Source organism: Nicotiana tabacum, chromosome 17, assembly GCF_000715075.1.
Source record: "Nicotiana tabacum cultivar K326 chromosome 17, ASM71507v2, whole genome shotgun sequence".
NCBI classification, from domain to species: Eukaryota; Viridiplantae; Streptophyta; class Magnoliopsida; order Solanales; family Solanaceae; genus Nicotiana; species Nicotiana tabacum.
The window spans coordinates 35,229,837-35,246,225 of NC_134096.1; the positions used below are offsets into that span (position 1 = coordinate 35,229,837).

Here is a 16,389-nt window from a genome sequence, read left to right on the forward strand (position 1 = left end):
GATCCTCTTATCATCATCCTCCACGTCCCATGATTGTCCATATACGTCGACCTTTGCACGACCTAAAAGCTTAACCTAATTAATACTTATTTAACATTTTATTTACCACTAATCAACTTTTAATCTATTCATACTTTTTAGCGAGTTTTCGGTCCTTGTTCTTGGACGAACCTCGTTTCTTTTTTTGTGTATCTAATGTTAGAGATTGGTTTACTAAGAATAGTATATGTGTTGTTTGTCTTCTTCTCCTACACACTAAGCACACGTGACTATTAAACTCAAGAGGAGCACAATCTTTTATTATGTGCCCCAAAAAAATGAATAATTACGACAATCTTAGTTCGGACAATCAGCCCATTGAATTATGACTAATTGGAACTATGGACTACTATAATTGTAAACTCACCCAATGGGGGTGGGGTCCTTATCATGGCCATGGAAGGGGTTGCTTTTTTAAGCAGTATCAATTTTGCAATTATTTTCTTGGTTAGAAATTTAAGTTTAATAATAGAACAAATATATCACCTTCAAATTAACAATGTAAAAAATTGCATATGAAGAATCATGAGCGGAGTAATAGACGACATTCTTCAATTTTCTTTTTTCGGTGTTTCAAAAGGAACGCCATCAGATTAATTAGTTACCAAAAAAAAGAAAAACTACTAATACTACTACTACTTTGCTTTCCCTCTTGTCAAAGCTAGAGTCTAAAATAATAACTTTTAGTCACTTACATATTATAGGTTCAAAATTATATTCTTTTTAAAATTTTGGTGCTTTTTACATATATATCTATACTCCGTCTCAAAACAAGACGGTCCGAAGTGGAATTTGAACCGTCAATTTCACTTGTAGAAGTGCACCGAATAATTAATAATTGCACCACATGAGTCTTTGAGCATGTGAGCACGCACATATATTTAAGTAATTTTAAAAAAATATAACATTGTTAAATATGATTTAAGGAGAGGATCATGGGTTCACGTGAACCCATATAGATACACATATGCTATTTTATTGAGAGAGAAAATTAAAGGTTTCTACCTCATTTGCCTTTAATTTCAACAAGTATATCAGTACTTAACAATCTTTAGTAACTTTTAGGGAGTAATTGAACTGCAGGCAGTGTACGTACGTAATCGAAAAGAATGATCACAGATTAATATTAAACCTTGTTTTTCATAAAACGACAATAAATTAATTCCATGTGTAATAAGATGGCGTATCTTCTAGAATGTGAAAATCTTCACAAGATCACGATTGCCTGTTCTACTAATTAAAGAAAAGATGGTCAGCTGTCCGTCAAATACCAACAGTTTCCCCAAATATTTGCTAGAAATCTTAGATCAGATTATCTTACTGTTGATTAAGGAAATGGTGTTATCATTTCTTAAAGTTGATCTCATTTTAAAATAACACTTGTCCAAACAAAGCAACAAAAGTCAATCAAGCTGTTGCTTTTTAATCTTCTACTTTGATTTTTAATATTTACAAACTTTCACTAATAGGAGCTAGCACTATTAATTTTACATATCTCTAGAGAAAACTTGTAGAGCCAGTTTGGGCCCTAGCTGTTATTTGGGCCGTCCTCTGATCTGTGTATGGATCAAGTTACAACGGATCATACAAGACCAATAAGTACCAAGATACGTGACGAGAGTCCATCTATAAAAATGGTTACCTAATTAATAAAGGTAGAGTTCTTGCAATTATACAAAGAAAGCTGGTCGAGCAACAAGCATATATAGTAGATGGTTGGATATTATATGTGACTTCATCTCAAAATTTTGAACAGCCTTTACTGTTGTCTGCACCCCTTTGTTCAAAGCATACGGTTAATTTCTTGCACATGAGAAAACATGTTATGATATGAAGCAGTACAGGTTTTGAAATAAGCCCGTTATATAGATAGAGATTTTGTTTAACCAAGGCAGATAGCCATCTCGTATAATTTCAAACCCTCAAGACTGCAAAGTTAAATACTTATACAAATTCAGGGGACTATAACTAATAGAAATGACTTCTTTGGTTATAGTGTCCGCTGACCCTATATCTGCTTCAGTGATGATTTTTATTCGAAATGCTACCAAAGGGCCTTATGCTTTTGAAACTTAAAACATATAATTCGCAAACTAACCTGCTCTGAAATGAATCGGCTCATTCCACTCTCTATTCCCATATCTGTAACCATTTCCTCCTTTTCAATTTCAGCATAGTTGCAGCATCCTCGGGCTAAATACCTCAACCTCTACCATATATGTGGCAGAGATAGGTCGATGATCTGAAAACCTAAGTTCAGATCTCCCGTAACTCAGTAGCCTTATCCCCTTCCCGAATGATAGAAGTCGATCACCTGAAAAACAAGAAATATTAAAATATTGCAACTATATAGTATTGGTTGTAAAAGAATTGGGAAGTTGAAATTTTCAGTGTGCATGATGTTAAATAGAGAAAAATTAAAATACCCCGATGTAGCTTGCTTATTCTTGAGTTACTGATCCACGACAAATGAATTGCCAATCTGATGAGAGAACCTGATGATTGAAGGATGGGCATCACTTTCAGAAAGATACAGAAGACAGACAAGGGATTGCAGTTGGTGTTATGCAAACTTCAATTTAGCATGGTCAAACTTCAGTTAAATACAAAGGTGCTGGCATTTGACTATTTTCCTCGCACACTCATTGACCAATTCCCGCCCTCTCCAAAAAGTTGGGACTCTTCAAACACCTCTAAATGTTGCCTAGGCAGATATGCCATATATTTCATTTAGGGTACATATACAAGCTATGGTGGGAAATTCAATTAAGTGGTATTCTCATACCACGAGACATATATTGATGACATTATTGGATGAATATGCTAGTGCCGTAGGGTAAATATAGATATAAGATGAATTATTTTCTTCCTTTTGTCAATAGCAGCAGATATATATTGATCTGCATCATAGATTACAATTAAGTCGAAACTTTAAGAATTGGAGTACACAATCAAACACTAATCAAAGTGAACAGCCAATAAAGCTCTTGAACTAACAATATTAGTAGATGCATACCATGCTGGATTACGTCTCCCGGCCTTTGGATCCTCTCCGCAATACTTCTCTGAGTTTACTTCATATTTATAAGTCTGGCAGAAAGTTTAAAGTACCTTCAGACCACCCATCAAATGCACGGCCTTTCTTGAACTCTTTGCTGAGCTGCAAAAATGGGAAGACGTATGTTATCATCATAATATAAAATTGCGTATAGTCTCAGTTTCAAATCAATTCAGACATGTATAAAGGTCCGCTCATATTTAATTTTCTCATGGACATGTACATTGCCATTTCAGCTATGCTCTAAAAAGGATTGTTAACAGTGATAAAAAATTAAACTACCCACTTGTAATAATGCATGCCTTCTTCTTTCACTCTATTTTATCATCATTAAGAACAGTTAATCAAATGCAGAGCATAAGTCACTAGCTGCGGAGATTAAAGTAGATGTCTGCTGCCCACCACCTCTCATTGGAGATACACAAGCACAACACAAGAGAAGTTACTCTTTGGGGTGGAATATGGGACTGGAAGATCATATGCAGTGTTTATGGAAGGTAAAGATCAAGAATAAAATATTTTCTGCAGAAACCACGCAGTCATCCAACACAAAAAACATCAACAGGTTGCGACCTCTCAAACAAACACTAAACGGAGTATAAGAGGGTGACTGCAAATGTGTGAGTAGCCTATCAGTCAACCAGGAACATTGACTGATCAGAAATCCAATTGAGAATCAGTGAAAAAGCAAGTGTTTGTGGTTAAGAGTATCCACACTTACCTGATCACTCTCAATTAACTGACACCAGTCCTTTTTTTATATCAGCTCCCTTGTTCTCTCATACGACAAATTAATACGATAATTTAGATCTCCCAGCCAGATTATTCACCTGCAATTGTATAAACTTGTCATTGATCTGAATCTTTCAGGAATGAGCTGAGACTAAAGTCTAGAACATCAGAAGGACAGTACACGAAAAGCAGTAACGTTCTGATAATTAGCAAAGTTCAGTACATGGAAACTTGAACTTAGTTTTAGATGAATAAAAGTCAATAGATTCCAGTCACAAGCTGCAAGAAGTGTGAAGGCATAGGCTACACAATGTAATCAGCACCAGAGAGTTTATACTATTGCACAAGAATTGGAAAGGACTATCAGGCTATTCAGATCTGATCCTGAATAAAATACACAAGGATTGAGTAAAAAGTTTCTCAAACACATGATGTTCCAAAAGGTATGGTGAAAGCTTTTCGTAATGTTTGCTGGTGTAGAAGCTGTAAGGCAGCATCCAAATGTAAAAGAAGCATAATTGTACAAGGGTTTGCCAAATTGAACAATGAGTTAGATCTATGAGGATAAGACTAGGTGCACCATATAGCATTAGAGCACCACTGAACCAGGGGCAGCCAGTGGATGAGATGGAAACGTTAAATTATTCCAGGATTTAAAAATCTTTTCCTTCCCCATGCCTCCAAATTCCAATAAACAATATCCTTTCCAAAAAGGCAGGATCAGTGAGACCTCTTTTCCCTATTACGAGTTAAATTCTCCAGTACGTGGCTTTCTCTATCTTTTCAATAAGTTGTTCAATACGTGGCATGAGTGGGATTACTGTAACACAGGGGTGTCGGGCATACTTCTATTCTGTTTAATTGTGTTCCAGCCACCGACTTTCCAATTCAATTTATAAAGAGAAGAAGAAATGCAACATCGACTAACATATTGTTTTCCTTGAGAACTCTCCCTAGAACTGTCCCCGATGAAAGTCACAAACAGAGAAAAACAAATGCAAATACACTTACTAAATCAAACTTGATGGAGGGGGAAAAATCCATGGTTGATAAAAGAGAAAGAAATTTTGTAGATATAACAGAAATGTTTGCTTAATAGGCAAATACACTCACTCATGATCATGGATGCTCTTGGGAAGTCCGATCCTAGAGAATGCATTGAAATGTGTCCGTCGATGAATTTCATAGACTGAATCACTGTTTCTTTTGACTGCATCTGCCTCCTTCTCACCCGATGTTAGGTGAGTACAGGCAAAGCAAAAGAAAGTCTGATATATAGACATGCTCACAGATACTGATCCCTAAAGAGAAGAGTAAAAGATGAGTAATATACAATTTCCTGCTGGTCATTTCTTTGAAAAATTATTACTCTAAGACCACAAGTTTCAAAAGTCTTTTTTTGTAAAAGTTTTATGAGGCCATTACATTTGTGTGGTTATAAAAACTTCTCATTAAGGTAAAATGTGTAAAATGAAGAGTTTAAAGTTGAATAATTTCCAAATTTAAAAATGTGTCATTTCTTTTGGAACAGACTAAAAAGGAAAGTACCTCATCTAATTTAAAACAGACTGAGCACTTATCAGGAAAAAAGGGGAAAAAAGGATAAAAGAGTTAGCAATGAAATGCAATAAAATACATGTATTTTTCCATTTAAGAAAATGAAATTCTGATGAGTTTTCAATAGCATTTACCATATTAGGATTAATGTATATAGTGTCATCAAAAAGCGTAAAAGCAAATTTGTAAAGCACATGAAATTATCCAAATTTTATTTTAAAGACGAGCATGCAGGGAAAACCTGCTAAGTACTGCAATTTTATCACAAAATTGAAAGTAACCAACTTTTACGTAAGGTCTGGATTATTTCTGTCCAGTGTAGTTTGTCACAAGTTGAATACAGAGTTGATGTTCCTCTTTCCCTCCTTTAAGTTAGACCACATTTTTCTATTTCGTCCACCGAAAAATTTGACCTATATCCTTAAAAGGTAAACTGAGTTATGCATGGAAAAACAAAGTTGTATTTGAAAAATTTATCCTATTTGAATGGTAAATACTGTATATATTGCTCACAAGGTTATAGGAAGTCCATCGTAATTCCAAAATATAGAATCACCGCTCAGCACACAGATAAATTATTAACAGTTGTTAAATCAGGGGCCAAGTAGCCTTTATCTATCTGTTTGATAACGGAATGAAATGTAACGACTCGGTCCAACTATAGGATTTCATTTAAATTATATTTCCTATCTAAGATCATTTTGGTGCAAAGGAAACAAATAATGGAAGAAACTAGACATAGATTGTGCATAGGGCAGCATTATAATTTCAAAAATCTGCAGCAATTGTTGTTTATGCAATATAATATAATGCTAATGTCTTTCAAGGATTAATAGATACGTTTGACAGGAAACGACCATCAATAACATCCATGACATTATGATTATCCTAAGCAGTTGTTGAAATTCTAATCCCTTGATCATTTAGATGTGCTTTTCCGTCTACTGACAACTTTGAAATGCAGTGCAACATATAGCAATAAAAACTGATAGAGATGTTTCTTGCACTTCCAACTATTAAAATTGCAGTCTGAATTATGTAATTTATTTCAAATAGCTTTCAAAAGCAATCCACCAAAAGCTGAAAGTTTTGAAGAACAAACCTTGTTACCTATGAAGCCCATTACACCAACACCAACTGTATCCACATTCAAATTCTGTATATGCTTTCGTAGGCTCCTACGAACCCATACGGTAAGATAAACTCCAACCATTTGCTTGCTCACAATCCTCACATAAGATGGTTTTCATTTCCGATTTATCAAAGCTTCAAGGTCTAGTTCCGCGAGTAGAGTTGTATCTGATTGTGTCCTATTTGGACCATTAGCATTCAACTTAAAAGAACTGTAAGTTTTAAAAGATTTAGAAGCTTTGAATGATTTCATAGATTTAAAGGAACCAGGTCTTTCTGAAACATGCTGGCCCAAAAGATCCAATGGTCGCTCTGGCCAGCAAAGACCAATTCTCTCTGTCCCACCAAGTGTTTTTGTCAATTGTTTTGCAAACTGAACATTTGATTCTCCTGCTCCTTCTTCTTCATCCTCATCTGGTCTAAAGAAATATAGCCTGTCTAGCCTCTTTGGAGAAGAAAATTGCCGTTCAAACTCCTCATTGATTTGGTTCAAACTCCAAGTTCTGTTCAAAACAGCTACATCATTTTTTCACAATGGTATCTGTTGAGGTTTTGTTTTTAAGATGAAATAGTCTTAAAATGAGAGTGAATGGGAAATGGAGAGAAAATGAAATTTTTGAGTAAAATTTTAAGTTTCCCCCTCTTGACAATGAGACATTGTCCCATATTGGAAGAGAAAAAGATTTTTGGTGGGTATATATATAATTGTTCTTCTTATAGCTCTTAAAGAGTTAAGAAGAAAGCAAGCCTCGCGCCGTCGTCGTCGTCGCTAGCTCGGCTTCGGCTTCGGATCAAATGATTGATTGATTAATTTTTTGGATCAAATTTATTTGTTAATAGTAAATATTAACGTAAGATTATCCGCATTTGTAACGGATATTTTCCAATCCGTGTATTGACCACCAGGCAGCCGCCTAATACTCTTCCCACCATGAATGTGCTTGCTCCACAAACAAGTGTTTGCTCCACAAACAAGCTAATGCTTGCTCCACCATCTCTCAGCATTTCCATATGATTTTCTGAGTTTCTACTCCTTCGTTTTGCATTGTTTTTAACTTCAAACAAAGCAACTGTAAGTGTGATTTGCTACCGAACTTTGTGTTCGCTGAAACACTGGGGTTTGAAGTACCGCTACACCAGTGTGTGATTCGTTCTATCCTGGGAGAAAATAATCCATTACCTTGGGTACTAGGAGGGGATTAAATTCCTTAAGGAAACACTGTGAATTCAGTGGGCTCGAATTAATTACTGTTTCATTACGATAACTTATATTTTGCAGAATTATTATTTACAAATACAACAATATTGGCGGGAATAACAATCTTAAGGAATTTAATATTTATTTCTGTATTTGTGTTACTCTTATTATTCTGCAAACTAAAACCTTTGTGGTTTTGTGTACTCCCGTATTGGAGAGTAAAGCTTTCGTGGCGTTTTGTTGGAGATTCAAATCTACGTGATTTTTACTTCAGTTTGAAAACGTGTATTAAACGTTTGTTTGTGTCATTTTTTTTTTTTTTTTAACAGAAAAAATGACGACTGAAAGCGAAAACCAAGTTGTTCCGATGGTGACTGCCAACGCATCGACAAGCCGAACACCGGCGTTGGCACCGGCAGAAAAACCCGAAAAATTTTCCAGGATTGATTTCAAGCGCTGGCAGCAGAAGATGTTCTTCTACTTAACTACGTTATGTCTACAGAAGTTCATCAAGGAAGATGTTCCTGATCTGCCAGATAAAACTCCAGAGAATGAACGCTTTATCGTGATTGAAGCGTGGAAGCATTCTGATTTTTTATGCAAGAATTATATTCTTAGCGGACTGGATGATAATCTGTATAATGTATACAGTAGCGTGGAAACGTCAAAAGAATTGTGGAATGCGCTTGAAAAGAAATATAAAACTGAAGATGCCGGGATGAAGAAATTCGTTGCCGCAAAATTTTTGGACTACAAAATGGTAGATAGCAAGTCTGTTATTACCCAAGTCCAGGAATTGCAAGTCATTATTCATGATCTACTTGCTGAAGGTCTTGTCATCAATGAAGCATTCCAAGTAGCAGCAATGATTGAGAAGTTGCCTCCGTTGTGGAAGAACTTCAAAAATTATTTAAAACACAAACGAAAGGAAATGTCCCTTGAAGATCTTATTGTTCGGTTGAGAATCGTAGAGGACAATAAAGCTGCTAAAAGGAGAGGCCGTGGAAATTCAACAATAATGGGAGCAAATATTATTGAAGATAACAAAAAGAGGAAGAAGGCTGCTGGTCCGAAATACAACCCAAGCAAGAAGCGGTTCAGTGGAAACTGCTACAACTGTGGGAAAACCGGACACAAATCTACGGAGTGTCGTGCTCCGAAGAAAGACAAGAAAAGGGGTCAAGCAAACATAGTAGTAAACCATGATGATGTTGATAACTTGTGTGTCATGCTTTCTGAATGTAACTTGGTGGGAAATCCTAAACTGTGGTGGTTTGATTTAGGAGCCACTCGCCATGTTTGTGCAGTTAGAGAAGCTTTTGCTACTTATGCTCCTGCTGGACCCGGAGAGACAGTTTATATGGGAAATGCTTCAACAGCAAAAGTTGAAAGATATGAGAAGATATTTCTGAAAATGACTTCTGGCAAGGTCATGACTTTGAACAATGTCCTTCATGTTCCCGAAATGAGAAAGAATTTAATCTCTATTGGACTTCTTGTTAAGCACGATTTTAAGTGCGTTTTTGTGTCCAACAAGGTTGTCATAAGTAAGAATGAAATATTTGTAGGAAAAGGTTACCTCACCGAGGGCCTTTTCAATCTGAATGTAATGGTTGTGGAAAAACAATAATAATATTTCAGCTTCTTCTTACTTACTTGAGTCAAATGATTTATGGCATATATGTTTGGGTCATGTCAATTATAAAACCTTGCGGAAAATGATTAACTTGGAAGTACTGCCTAAGTTTGAATGCAAAAAATCAAAATGTCAAACATGTATGGAATCTAAGTATGTTAAACATCCTTATAAGTCAGTTGAAAGGAATTCAGATCCTTTAAACTTAATTCACACAGATATTTGTGACATGAAGTAAATACCATCTCGAGGTGGAAAGAAGTATTTCATAACTTTTATTGACGATAGTACTCAATATTGCTATGTTTACTTACTGAATAGTAAAGATGAAGCAATAGACGCATTCAGGCAATACAAAAATGAAGTTGAAACACAACTTAACAAGAAAGTAAAAATAATAAGAAGTGATAGGGGTGGTGAATATGAATCTCCTTTTGAAGAAATATGTTTAGAATATGGAATTATTCATCAAACAACAGCCCCTTACACGCCCCAATCTAATGGGATTGCGGAAAGAAAGAATCGCACATTAAAGGAGATGATGAATGCGTTGTTGATAAGTTCTGGTTTGCCACAGAACTTTATGGGGGAAGCCATTCTTACGGCTAATCGAATATTAAATCGAGTGCCCCATAGCAAAACACAATCCATTCCATATGAAAAATGGAAAGGAAGGAAGCCCAACTTGAATTATTTTAAAGTGTGGGGGTGTTTGGCAAAAGTGCAAGTTCCTAAACCCAAAAGGGTAAAGATAGGACCGAAAACCATTGATTGTGTTTTCATAGGATATGCGACAAATAGTAAAGCATATCGATTTATGGTTCATAAATCAGAAAATCCTGACATTAATAATAATACGGTTATAGAATCAGATAATGCTGAGTTTTTTGAAAATATATATCCGTATAAAAAGGAATGTGAGTCGTTTGGTGAAGGATCTAAATGACCTCGGGAAGAAACAAAAGAAAGTATATGTAATCAGGAGGATCCAAGACGTAGTAAACGTCAAAGAACGTCTACTTCATTTGGACCAGATTTTGTGACTTTCTTATTGGAAAATGAGCCTCAAACATTTAAAGAAGCTATGACTTCTTCGGAATCATTGTTTTGGAAAGAGGCAGTCAATAGTGAAATAGAATCCATATTAAACAACCATACATAGGAATTGGTTGATCTTCCTCCTGGAAATAAACCTTTGGGTTCTAAATGGATTTTTAAGAGAAAAATCAAAGATGATGGCACTATTGATAAATTCAAGGCAAGACTCGTAGTCAAAGGGTATAGACAACGAGAAGGTCTAGACTACTTTGATACATACTCTCTAGTTACAAGAATTACGTCCATACGGATGTTAGTAGCATTAGCTGCAGTGTATGGTCTTGAAATTCATCAAATGGATGTTAAGACGGCCTTCTTAAATGGAGAGTTGGAGGAAGAAATTTACATGGAACAACCTGAAGGGTTTGTGGTTCCAGGTAAAGAAAAGAAGGTATGTAGACTTGTTAAGTCTCTTTACGGACTAAAACAAGCACCCAAACAATGGCATGCGAAATTTGACCAAACAATGTTGTCAAATGGTTTTAAGATAAATGAATGTGATAAATGTGTATACATTAAAAATGTTCCAAATCACATAGTCATTGTTTGCCTATATGTGGATGATATGCTGATAATGAGTAATGACATTGCCAACATAAATGCTACTAAGCGTATGCTCAATAGCAAGTTTGATATGAAAGACTTGGGAGTTGCTGATTTAATTCTGGGAATTAAGATCCATAAGACTCCTCAAGGTCTGGCTTCGTCACAATCTCATTATATTAAGACAATACTTGAAAAATTCAAGCACTTGGGCTTTAAAGTTGCAAAGACTCCAATTGACGTGAATCTTGCATTAGCAAAGAACAAAGGCCAAAGCATATCACAATTGGATTATGCTCGTGTGTTGGGATGCTTAATGTATATCATGAATTGTACACGACCAGATATAGCTTGTGCTATAAGTAAACTGAGTCGATATACGAGCAATCCAGGCCAATCTCATTGGATGGCAATGAAACGAGTTTTGGGATATTTAGAACATACCCAGAACTTTGACTTGCACTACAGTAAATTCCCTGCGGTGATTGAGGGATATTGTGATGCAAATTGGATCACCGGTTCAACTGATTCTAAGTCCATGAGTGGATATGTATTCACTATTGGTGGAGGAGCGGTATCTTGGAAGTCGTCCAAACAAACATGTATTTCCCGCTCTACAATGGAGGCTGAATTCATAGCCTTAGATAAAGCCGGTGAAGAAGCTGAATGGCTCCGGAATTTCTTGGAAGACATTCCATTTTGGCCCAAACCGTTGGCACCAATATGCATACATTGTGATAGTCAAGCGGCAATTGGAAGGGCTGGGAGCGTTATGTATAACGGTAAATCTCGTCATATACGACAAAGACATAAAACCGTTAGGCAATTACTCTCTAGAGGAATTATCACGATTGACTATGTAAAGTCAAGTGATAATGTGTCGGATCCACTTACAAAAGGCCTAACTAGAGAGGTAGTTGAGAAATCATCAAGGTGAATGGGGCTATGGCCGAGAACAAGTCATTGTGGCGGTAACTCTACCTAGAAGACTGGAGATCCCAAGATCTAGGTTCAAGGAGATCAAACAAAGTCATTAATGACGGTTCAACATTGTCAAATAAAATTTAAGTCCGTTCTCGTGATGAGACAATGTTCAGTACCAAGGATAAAGCATTAAGGCTTTTTAATGATTTCTAAATTTGATACGAGGTATATCAAATAGTGTATCTACAGGATGACACGTTTAGAAATCACCTATGTAAGTGTGAAGTGTTAGCCGCTTCAAGGAGAACTTTGTAAGGCCAGTTCTCTATGCACTTATGAAACCAGGCGGTGGTCATGGCTGAAACGAACACAACAATGAGAACCAAAGACGGTTAAGGGTTGATTGTGTGACTTATGATTGTCTAGGTATACACCAAAGATCGACGGTTCAAAGATATCAAATCTACCGATTGACCGAGTATATCCGACATAAGTTTACTACGGAAAGTTCAAAGGGAAACCTACTTATCCAGATGCGATTAATCCTTGCTTGTAAATCACACAGTTTTTCCATGCATACTTTCGTGATATAGCCATTCCCCATTCATGTGGGAGATTGTTGAGGTTTTGTTTTTAAGATGAAATAGTCTTAAAATGAGGGTGAATGGGAAATGGAGGGAAAATAAAATTTTTGAGTAAAATTTTAATTTTCCCTCTCTTGACAATGAGACATTGTCCCATATTGGAAGAGGAAAAGATTTTTGGTGGGTATATATATAATTTCTCTTATTGTAGCTCTTAAATAGTTAAGAAGAAAGCAAGCCTCGCGCCGTCGTCGTCGCTCGCTCGCTCGGCTCGGTTTCTGCTTCGGCTTCGGCTTCGGCTTCGGCTTCGGCTTCGGCTTCGGCTTCGGCTTCGGCTTCGGCTACGGCTACGGCTACGGCTACGGATTCGGATTCGGATTCGGATTCGGATTCGGATTCGGATTCGGATTCGGATTCGGATTCGGATTCGGATTCGGATTTGGATTTGGTCAAATGATCGATTGATTGATTAATTTTTTAGACCAAATTTATTTGTTAATAGTAAATATTAACGTAAGATTATCTACATTTATAACGGATATTTTCCAATCCGTGTATTGACCACCAGGCAGCCGCCTAATGCTCTTCCCACCATGAATGTGCTTGCTCCACAAACAAGCTAATGCTTGCTCCACCATGGAGGGTGGACGATTGTTCTTCTTCAACACTGGCTGCTATATATATGTGCAGCAGCTGTTGAAGAAAGACACACACAATACACAATACACAAGACTGAAATCGCTCAACAGATTTGGCTATACATTGCACTCCTTCCTCTCAGCATTTCCATACGATTTTCTGAGTTTCTACTCCTTCGTTCTGCATTGTTTTTAACTTCAAACAAAGCAACTGTAAGTGTGATTTGCTACCGAACTTTGTGTTCGCTGAAACACTGGGGTTTGAAGTACCGCTACACCAGTGTGTGATTCATTCTATCCTGGGAGGAAATAATCCATTACCTTGGGTACTAGGAGGGGATTAAATTCCTTAAGGAAACACTGTGAATTCAGTGGGCTTGAATTAATTACTGTTTCATTATGATAACTTATATTTTACAGAATTATTATTTACAAATAAAACAACATTGGCGGGAATAACAGTATCATCCCTGGATACTCGTCCATCCTTGATTTCAACAAAGTCACTGGACTATTCATTTATTGGTAAAATTTCCTCTCTACCACTGTCAGATTCAAAGGCGATTCTTCTTCTATATCAGGGGCGTCTTCAGATGGCTTAAGCCTTGATGGTGAAGGAGGATCACTAAAGGATTTAAACTTATTCACTGGTGGGACTTTATTCATACTTTCGCGAATGATGTCCTCCCAAACTGAAATTGGGCAGCTATCTTCAGCACCAAAGATATTGCCAGCATTTAATGGTATAACTTCCTGAAATCTGTTTATGCAAACAAGGGTCGTTAATATAACTGAGAAGCCTTTTATTGTAACATCAAATTAACAAATTAACTTCTGATGTCTGGATGATGCATGGGTGTACATGAGATTGGATTTTTACCATCTAAAGGGACATGCATCCTCAATGAAGTCGTGAACCTGACAGTTGGTAAAAGTTCAAATTTGGAGGAGAGGACATTAGTTGCAGAACTGGACAATAGATTTAACTTTTAATATCATTGCTAAAATATATGAACCGTGTGACCCGGTTTAGATCAAAACTTTAATAGCATCTCTTTAACATTCGACATTAACAGAGGGTTGTTACTACCTCCCCCCACCACCCCCAAGAAAGAAAAACAAGAAAGCAGTGGCTGGTGACATGCTAGTGCAAAAATCTTTCTGCTCGATTTTGCATTACATATGTTGTGTGAAGAGCAATGTACACCACTATTCATGCGTAAATTGAACTTCTGGACATCACATACAAAGAGAGATGCTTACCCAATCACATAGATGTCAGCAGGCTCATTAACATCCAACCAGCTATCAAGTTCAAGATCTTCTGAAGGAAAATTTCCAGCAACATTCCACGTGCCAACGGAAACAGTATTTTTGGATCACAAACTCAAAGCAAAAGATGCATACTTAATTTTTTTGTGTTAATATACTGTGCCCTGAATGTTTCTGACTTTCGTCTTCTTATCCTTGGAAGAGCATCTGAGATACAAAAGATCGGAAACAATATAAAAGTATAGAAATGAAAGTAGGATAGAAGTAATTAGATAAGAAAATAATGGTAACATTCAAGATGACGTACCAAAGAACCCAGATTCATGAATAAAAAGCAATTCAAACAAGTTTAAACCCTGGGTATTTCCATGTATATGAGAATTCAAAAAACCATTACTTACGGTACTCTTCTATTTTCCATTTCCCTTAAACATCAAATTCAGAACAATTGTGGATAAGATCCTTTACAGGCTCTTAATTAGCACTCCCTTTGTCCCATATGTGAAATATTTACCATCTGCGGATCAAACAAAACTTTTTTCTCGGGAGTCTTAGTAGTCTAGTTGGTTGGATACCTGAACTTTCACCTTGTTGGTACGGATTCGATTTCCCATCTTGTAATTCCCTCCCCCATTTCCCCTTCTCCTCCCCTTGTATAAATATTTTTTTAGAAAAACTCTTTTTTACTAAAATTATTTCATATGCTTTTTACAAAATAGTGCCTATCAAAAAGTGAGACTTGTACATGTACACTTTACATTGAGTATATTAAGAAATCTATCTCCCATTCTACGCTGAAAATCAATAAGGACTCAACCCCTTCCAACTAGAAAATCACCAAAACAAAAAGTGCTTATCGTACGAGCTGCACAAAAATCTACCAAAGCATAAAATGAGCATTTGCATAAAACTGAAACTAAATTGAGCAACAAACAAATCTAATACCCTTGATATCAACTTGGATGCCTTTGGCATCGTTCAACCGCGACTGCCTCGGCCACTCACAGAGTTCTACAACATAAAACCACACAGCATAATTAGCAAATCTAAGAATTCGACTTCTTACAAAAAGAAGAGATCAAATTGAACATAGTACAACACAACAATAATACATATAAAAATTGCTTAAGAAGAAAAAGACGAAACTAACCTTGTTCGGTATCGGAACCGGAGCCGAAATCAGAGTCAGGGTCAGCACTATAATCGGAATCCTTAGCCCTAATATTGAGCCATTTGCGCATCACCACTCGCGGCCAAAAAAGCTGTAGGCACGTGCAACCGAAGCACTATATTTCAGCCCGACTTCTCTGCAATTCCTCATCAGTGAATTAAGGAAACAAAAAAAAGGGGACAAAATTAGGAAGCAATTCGTAATTACGTGAGTTTGATGTTGTTGCCTTGTGTTGAAGATAAAAATTCAATGATCAATTTTGATTCTCAGCTCACAGTCTCTCGCAGCAAACTAAGTAAGGAAGAAGAAGTTAGAAGGAATAAGAGGAAGGTTCTTGTCCATAGATCGTGTATCAAGTCAAAATATCAAAGGGAGACGTGGAGCAATCTCAGCTTTTGGTTCACTATTTGATGGATCTATTACGATCCGTCCGATCAAAAGGTTAGACAGTTACTGTAGAGCTAATAAAGACACAACCAACGGCTAATTTTCATTGTACAAAATTAGTATATTAGGTATATAAAATTATTTGTCTGATAGCATAGCTCAAATACGTTTTAGACACATGTACATAAAATTATTCTTATCCTTTTACACTACACTTGTATAAATACACAGTCATCAATCAATGAAAATACACAGAAAAATTCTCTCAATCATTTTTTCTCCTAACTTTTCTACATGGTATCAGAGCAGCACTTCTGAGAAGATCCTAATCGTTTTATTTTTCAATTTCTCTTTGCTTTCATTCTCCAATGGTGTCCACAGCTGAGGTAACTAATGTCACTTTTGGAAACACGGTCACCTC

At 36.4% G+C, this 16,389-nt stretch overlaps 2 protein-coding genes across 2 annotated transcripts; both read right to left on the bottom strand.

The window, feature by feature from the left end:
* Positions 1–2,997: 2,997 nt before the first annotated feature.
* On the bottom strand, positions 2,998–6,599 carry LOC142161775 (type IV inositol polyphosphate 5-phosphatase 3-like). Its single transcript, XM_075235478.1, has 6 exons — positions 6,489–6,599; positions 4,943–5,130; positions 4,227–4,312; positions 4,011–4,132; positions 3,151–3,199; positions 2,998–3,104 (listed from the first exon to the last, which is right to left on the bottom strand). Exons 1-6 carry the CDS (start codon positions 6,597–6,599, stop codon positions 2,998–3,000), a joined length of 663 nt encoding a protein of 220 aa, XP_075091579.1.
* Positions 6,600–6,632: 33 nt separating this feature from the next.
* LOC107765634 (type IV inositol polyphosphate 5-phosphatase 3-like) lies at positions 6,633–15,651 on the bottom strand. The gene is made up of 7 exons (XM_075235479.1): positions 15,561–15,651; positions 15,356–15,421; positions 14,546–14,617; positions 14,402–14,462; positions 14,057–14,107; positions 13,682–13,898; positions 6,633–6,962 (listed from the first exon to the last, which is right to left on the bottom strand). The coding sequence occupies exons 1-7, from the start codon at positions 15,649–15,651 to the stop codon at positions 6,633–6,635; spliced, it is 888 nt and encodes a 295-aa protein (XP_075091580.1).
* Positions 15,652–16,389: the final 738 nt, after the last annotated feature.

Excerpts from the sequence above, each read along its gene's own strand:
- LOC142161775 (XM_075235478.1), bottom strand. The coding sequence starts at position 6,599 with ATGGTTGGAGTTTATCTTACCGTATGGGTTCGTAGGAGCCTACGAAAG. Across the intron at positions 5,131-6,488 it reads TGGGCTTCATAGGTAACAAG|GGATCAGTATCTGTGAGCAT; the intron begins GTTTGTTCTTCA and ends TCTTCTCTTTAG. Across the intron at positions 4,133-4,226 it reads ACTTTTTACTCAATCCTTGT|CCTATGCCTTCACACTTCTT; the intron begins GTATTTTATTCA and ends TACATTGTGTAG.
- LOC107765634 (XM_075235479.1), bottom strand. The coding sequence starts at position 15,651 with ATGCGCAAATGGCTCAATATTAGGGCTAAGGATTCCGATTATAGTGCT. Across the intron at positions 14,618-15,355 it reads CATCCAAGTTGATATCAAGG|ATGCTCTTCCAAGGATAAGA; the intron begins GTATTAGATTTG and ends TTTGTATCTCAG. Across the intron at positions 14,108-14,401 it reads GCTGACATCTATGTGATTGG|TTCTGCAACTAATGTCCTCT; the intron begins GTAAGCATCTCT and ends TCTATTGTCCAG.